General features: G+C 42.1%; 1 protein-coding gene and 1 long non-coding RNA gene across 5 annotated transcripts in view; one reads left to right on the plus strand and one right to left on the minus strand.

Annotated features, from left to right (window-relative positions):
- MIGA1 (mitoguardin 1) overlaps window positions 1–2,192 on the plus strand; it is a 36,193-nt gene extending 34,001 nt beyond the window's left edge. For all 4 annotated transcript variants that reach the window (XM_081008997.1, XM_081008995.1, XM_081008998.1 and 1 more), the window contains exons 15-16: window positions 1,052–1,168; window positions 1,336–2,192. In XM_081008997.1, the coding sequence (XP_080865123.1) occupies window positions 1,052–1,168; window positions 1,336–1,554 (336 nt within the window). In that variant the 3' untranslated portion in view covers window positions 1,555–2,192. The remainder of the gene's footprint in view (window positions 1–1,051; window positions 1,169–1,335) is intronic.
- Window positions 2,193–2,199: 7 nt separating this feature from the next.
- Window positions 2,200–3,446, minus strand: LOC308478883. The gene is made up of 2 exons (XR_013987352.1): window positions 2,704–3,446; window positions 2,200–2,673 (listed from the first exon to the last, which is right to left on the minus strand). It is a non-coding gene; the product is annotated as an uncharacterized lncRNA (long non-coding RNA).
- Between the last annotated feature and the right edge of the window lie 3,291 nt (window positions 3,447–6,737).

Here is a 6,737-nt window from a genome sequence, read left to right on the forward strand (position 1 = left end):
ATGGGTATCTAAATTATGGCATGTAATGTTGTGCTATAAGTTTTGCAAGGCCACTTGCTAAACCAGCATAGTTATAAATTTCTATACCCTCGTTTGCAGTAACATATATAATTGGGTAAATTATTAGGAATGTGAAGAGAGAAGTTGCGAATCATATGTGAGGGCCAGCTTTTATTGTTCAGCGGAGCAAAATTGGGGTGCCATGGCAATAGGACAGTGGTTGAGATACAGCTACTATGGGCATGACCTAGCCCTCCCAGGAGACAAATTTATGATTCCACTAGTTAAATGTTGCATCCAGTGAAATCTGAGGGGATCTTTTAGAAGTAGCCACCTCATATTTATCGACACTGTAAAAACCGCAAGATAAGAATTGAGAATGGCAGAGGGCCTTGGTGGGTGCAGTGGTGCCCATAGGTGCCATGCTGGGGGCTCCAGAAATAGGAGGCTGTTTGCCATTTTGACATCTAATGGTGAATATCCAATTAAATATAACTTTAATTCCCTATTAACCAGTAAAAGAACAACTATTCACTCTTCCCCCAAAAATTGTAATGCATAAAAATGACAGTGGATCACATGGTTATGGGTTGTCCATGTTAAGGTAGTTGGAGAAAGTCCAACATTCAGTTATGTCCAGAAGTTTATATATGTATAATGTGGCAAGGGTGCCTAGATATTAGGAATATTTGTACACCTATGAAGAAATCAAAAGTGAAAGCTGGTATGACTTTAGTTCACAGTGTAAATTGGTTTATTTAGAAACTTATTAAAATAGTGTGGACAAGTGGTGAGTTGGGGGGGGGCTGTGGTTCCTCCAGATTTCATTGGATTCCCAACTGCTAGCCAGGGATGGTTGGGAGTTATAGTTCCAGCAACATCTGAAGGGCGCTAGATTCTCTGCCCCTGGGAAACTTGTCGCTGGTGAATCACTTGCTGAGCAATAAAAGTGAAGCCTCCCCCCTCCTTTAGTGTCTTCATTTGACATAACAGCTATTCATACGCGGAAGCAGGAAGTGATTTACCTTTTCTGCACTGATTACATCTCTAGGTTCCTGATGGCTTCTTTGCACACTTCTATGCTATTTGTGAACACATCAGCCCTGTTCTGGCATGGGGCTTCCTTGGCCCCAGGAATTCTCTGTATGAATTATGCAACTTCTTCAAGGTATGCTGCTTCATTACACCAGGAGAGTTCATTGCCACTAATTTTATACTATTACTGATTTAAAAAAAAAACCCAGGCAAAATGAGAAAGAAATACTTCTGTAATAAATCTCGGAGCCTGATGATGATCACAAATAAGTGTATTTGCTTTGTGTTTGTTTTTACCAGGACCAGGTTCTCTATTTCCTGAAAGACATTTTTGACTTTGAAAAGGTACGGTACTCCACTATAGATAACCTAGCGGAAGACCTTATGCAGTTGCTGATTCGACACACCGATCTTCTCTTGGCTAACCTCGGAGCCGACTCGCTAAGGCATTCCAGTGGCCTTGTTAGTGGATGTGGGGACACAGCAGCCAGTGGCATTTTGGAGGCTAAAGCACAATAGTTTCCTCCTTTTCGTTCTTAATGTGAGCACAATTTTTTGCCGTTTTCTCCCTCAAGGAAAGCTGCCATCGCTTCGGCTTTGGTTTTGGTTTCTTTTTCTTCTTTTTAGCAAGTACCTGAAATCTACAATGTTGTTAAATATGGACTCAGGGAAGTTAAAAAAATATATGGAAATAATTGCTTGTGGAAAAAAGATACTGCGTATGTTTGGAGCAGGTAGCTTAACCATCACTGGATTTATATGTAATATATCCCAACATACTTATATTTTTTAAAACGGCTAAGTGAAATGTATTTGTGGAAATACTGTGAATTTCCTCTGATATTGTTTGTGACTGAAAGTGATGCAAAGAAACGTGGTATATAGTATACAAGTTTGTCTCGAAGGTTTGCACTGTTGGAATTACCCAGTACAAAGTCTCAAAAGCTCTACCTGACCCTGGCCACACACTTGCCAAGTTATACATTTACTGTTATTTTTACTTAAATGAAGTGCAATATAATGACACTTAGAGTGACAAATGATTTAACTTTGCCTTGAAAATGTATTTTGTGTGTATAAGCTATAGCTCATTATGTAGCGAAATAAATCGGTGCATTCAGCCTTTGGGCAGCAATGCCGTTCTATAAGCTTTTTTTTTTTAAAACAAAAAATAATAATAGAGTACGAAGCTCATATTTTTATGTAAATTACCCTTCACTGATATTTTACATTGGAAATCACAGTCTAGGGAGGCCTTAAACAATGCTCTTAAATAATTTAATAATTGGTTGAATCCCCTTGCACCTTTAGAGAGCTTTTAAAACTTTTTATTAGTTGTGAATAAGCTAGAATCGTGTCTTGTTTGAATGTATCATTTAAAGTATATTTTTGAGGGAGGGGGAATGTTATGTCAAAAACGATAATCTTCCAATGGACTTAAATACATGTTCCTTTCGTCATTTTAAATTTTGTCTTTGTCTCTTTTGAAAATTCTGGGGTTCAGTTTACGAAGTGACTCTTAGAAAAAGCAAAACTTCACATCTAGGCTTGCATAATACAACCATAAAATGGGATATCAGAATAAAATGATACTACAGTAAAATATTGTGAAGGCCTGGGCATACGAAAGGATTCCACCTGCTTCTGGAAAGAGAAGGAAGATTGCACCAGGTGAAGCTCTTGCGGGGGGGGGGGCGTGGATTTTAAAGGCAGCAGAAAAGACTCTTGGTTATCATTGCTGCACCTCACAGGGTGGCAGAACCTGGAGCAGGACCTTTGATGCTGATCTGAATCCTATTTCGCTTGCAGGAAAAGGTAATCTGGCCCTAAACTGTTTGGGGCTTTCTAGGTCAAAACCAGCACTTTCTTCAGAAATGGACCGGAAGCCAATTTAACTCTGTCAAAGAACTATTGAGCTTTCACTCCAAGCAGCCAGTCCCCTTACATAACTGCTGCATGACTTGCATTAACTGTACATCCAGCAGTCTTCAAAAGCTATCATCCCACAGTAATCTAAACTGATACAGTGGTACCTCGGTTTACGAACTTAATCTGTTCCGCAAGTCCGTTCTTAAACCGAAACCGTTCTTAAACCGAGGCGCGCTTTCCCTAATGAGGCCTCCCTTCCACCATTCGGATTCCGTTCTTAGACCGAGGTAAAGTTCTCAAACTGGGACACTATTTCCGGTTTTGCAGAGTTTGTAAACCAAATCGTTCTTAAACCGGACTGTTCTTAAACCGAGGTACCACTGTATTACCACTGTATGGATAACTGTGATCAGGCTGTAGAGATATAATAGCACCTCCTACCAAACCATGGGCATGTTCAAAAACAGGTTGAATACCAGTCCCACCAGCCCACGGTACTTCTGCCTTGTCTGGATTCAGTTTTAGATACTGTGATCATAGTATGCATACTATTTGTGACATTTTGGACTCGCCGAATAAAGCGTATTGCCCTAACGCGGATTTTGCTTTTTGTGTTGCTTTTTGTTTTGTGTATCTGGCTGAATCCGAGGTGCTGGTCTTGCCCCAAAACAGTTTAGGGGACTTCTCTACAAATCTCCATGGTTACAAAGATATCTGGGTAAAATCCTGCTCTAGGTGACTTGCTTGCTTGTACTTGTGGCTGGCATTCTCTAGAGCTGGGATTGCCAACATGGCTTCCATGGGTGCACATGTTCCTGGTGTCTGCAGGGTCCCTTCTTCAGATGGAATAAAGTCTTGAAAGTAGCATTGTGTTACAGCCAATAGGTTGGGGGGGGTGCATGCTGCCCATGCCAATTTCTCCAGTTTGAAAATGTGCCCCAGCCCCAAAAACATTATACTAGAAATAGAACTTTTTGGTCATAGGATGGTCTCTCTGAAGTCTGCATGTTCAGCTTCTGGAAGCCAACCAAAGCCATTTTCTTTCACTGAGGCTTCGGGAAGTAATTAATCCATTACTTCTTTTACCCCAATCCATTCTTTCCTCTATAAAAATCATGAATAGCTTCATGTTTCCTTTTTTATTTTAATTTGGATTTTAAAAAAATTATTGTACACTGCGTCATGGGCCCCTTTTGGGAAAATGTAGGGCTGGTATTATATGGTATTAAAATTCCACTTTTTCTCTAGGCTGCCTGAATAATCAGTTTCTCATTCAGCCAAGGAGGAAACCTAGAGGATTTGTAGTCACTGTTCTGAAATAAGAGTTGTGGCAGACTTTCTGCATCAACATTCTTATGTTTAGGTTGATTCCAATTACAAGCTGGTTAACTTACAGTGTGCATGTATGCAACATGGCATGGTCATCTGTATTCATCTTAATAAATGGCTCAGATGTGTCATGGAAGTTGAGGCCGACAGTGACAGTCAGGGGGCGAGGAAGTCAACATGATACAGAATTAGCTGGCAGCTGTTTCTCTGAACTGCCTAGTTCATGCTGCTACTAATATGCGGGGAACTATATCTGCATACAGCAAGGGAGAAACAAGACCGTTTTTAAATCTAGAGGCCATGTTTCATCATGAGGACTTTGCTGGGGGCTGCCTACCAGTGGTGATTGTGGCAAAACAGCATCTGTGGAGCAATGGTTGTGATCCTTGCCTTTGTACAGCAGGCTACATTCAAGCTATGCTCAATTTGTGTGTGTTTTTACACAGGTACATCTCCATCCAAGCAAGTAAATGTGATGTAACCGCCCCCCCTTAAAGGTAAAGGTAAAGGGACCCCTAACCATTAGGTACGGTTTTGGCTGACTCTGGGGTTGTGGCGCTCATCTCACTTTATTGGCCGAGGGAGCCGGCGTACAGCTGCCGGGTCATGTGGCCAGCATGACTAAGCTGCTTCTGGTAAACTAGAGCATTGCACGGAAATGCCGTTTACCTTCCCGCTGGAGCAGTACCTATTTATCTACTTGCACTGTGTGTTTTCGAACTGCTAGGTTGGCAGGAGCAAGGACTGAACAACCGGAGCTCACCCCATCACGGGGATTCGAACCACTGACCTTCTGATAGGCAAGTCCTAGGCTCTGTTGTTTAACCCACAGCGCCGCCGCCCCCCCCTTACAGGGGCACAATTCCAGCCAGGCAAAAGTATACATGGGGACGGGGATGGAACCAGAGTCAGCAAGGGGAGCAGCATGGCCTGGATATGGACTGCATGTGTGGAATCAAGGGTCAGATAGACTTGGAGGGCTGCATTTGGCCCCCAGACCTGAGGTTCCCCACCCCCCAGCACACATGAATCAAATAGGTTTATCCATCTCCCTGTCCAATGTTTCATGAGTCAGGACGGGAAAGTGCACCAAAGCTGGTACGATGAGCCGACAGCAGTAGGCAACACATAGGTGAACATTGGAAGTTGCCTTATACAGTACTGAGTCAGACCACTGGTTCATCTAGCTCGGTCTTGCTTCCACTGAATGGCAGACGCTGTCCAAAGTTTCAGCCAAAGAGTTGCTCTCAGCCCTACCTGAGATGCTGTCTCAGCCCTACCTTGACGCTCTTACCACTGAGCTACTTCCTTCTCTACAGCCGCACCCTCATTCCATTCACAAAAACTGGCGCTGCAGAATGCTATCTGTGACTGACAACAGCTATAAAGTGGGAGTCAGAAGTCAGTGAACAGAGGTAATGATGGATGAAAGAAAGAAAGCAAGTACAGTAAGCCTCCAACTTACGCACATATAACTTGTGTGCATTCAGCTTTACATGCTTGGCAAAAAAAAAGGATTCAAGAAAGTAAAATGCGTTTGGTGGGTGTCAAGGGGAAAAAAGGCTTTGGCGATCCCACCCACCACTGAACCCAATGTGTTTTGGCTATACGCAATTTTGACTTCAGGCACAATCCCCAGAATGTAGCTCCCCTTGTTAAGTTGCAGGGTTACTGTAGTCTAAACAAAAGATAAGGAGGGAGGAAGGGAGGGACAAGGGAAAGAAGGAGAAAACAAGGGACCAAGGAGAAAATAGAACTCGTGGAAGTTGAGGTCGATGGAGAGGAAGATGGGTCAAAGTCAGCTTGCAGCAGGAAAGGGAAGCGGAGGTTGTTAATTTCAACTATAGCACATTTATGGCACTGCTGCTGTTCAGTCAGCATCTCTCAGCTGGGAATTGGTTAGAAGTGTGGAATATGCAGTGGAATCAGGGTTAAATGCCACAGTCAGTAATGCAACACACAGAAGGTTCCTCCTCCTCTTTTCATACAGATAAAGGAGCAAGAGTCTTGGATGTGCCCCACTACAGTTTAGTAGTTTTCACTGCAGCCTGGAGTTATGCTTTTAACCTTGTGTTTAGCCCTGTCCACATAGTAACTGGAAGAATATTGACTATTTTTTTGTCCACCTTGCATTCTCAAGGAATCAAATATTATTGAACAAATAAGTAAATAAAATTCCTCTTTATTTCTATAGAATAAGATATTCATAGCTGCCCCCAGTGTATTGTCTTGTGTGAGAAAAACAGATTGGAAAGGAAGGGAAAGAATAGCAGAGTCCCATTATGTGTCCAGGAAAAAAAGCAATCAAATCTATCTGCTGCCATCTACTCTGCAAAGTAACTCAGGAACAGAAGTAACTGGCTCTGGATGTTCAAGCATTAATTTTAACAATTGCATTTTTGCAAGTGTGAAAGGATTTAAAATGTGCCTGTGGGAGGAGGGGTTTATTGGTTTGTTTTGCTTTTGTTTTATTACAAATTTTGTGTTTTCATTTTGTTTTTTTA

Source organism: Podarcis pityusensis (genome assembly GCF_964106645.2).
Source record: "Podarcis pityusensis genome assembly, chromosome: 6".
In the NCBI taxonomy this organism is placed as follows: Eukaryota; Metazoa; Chordata; class Lepidosauria; order Squamata; family Lacertidae; genus Podarcis; species Podarcis pityusensis.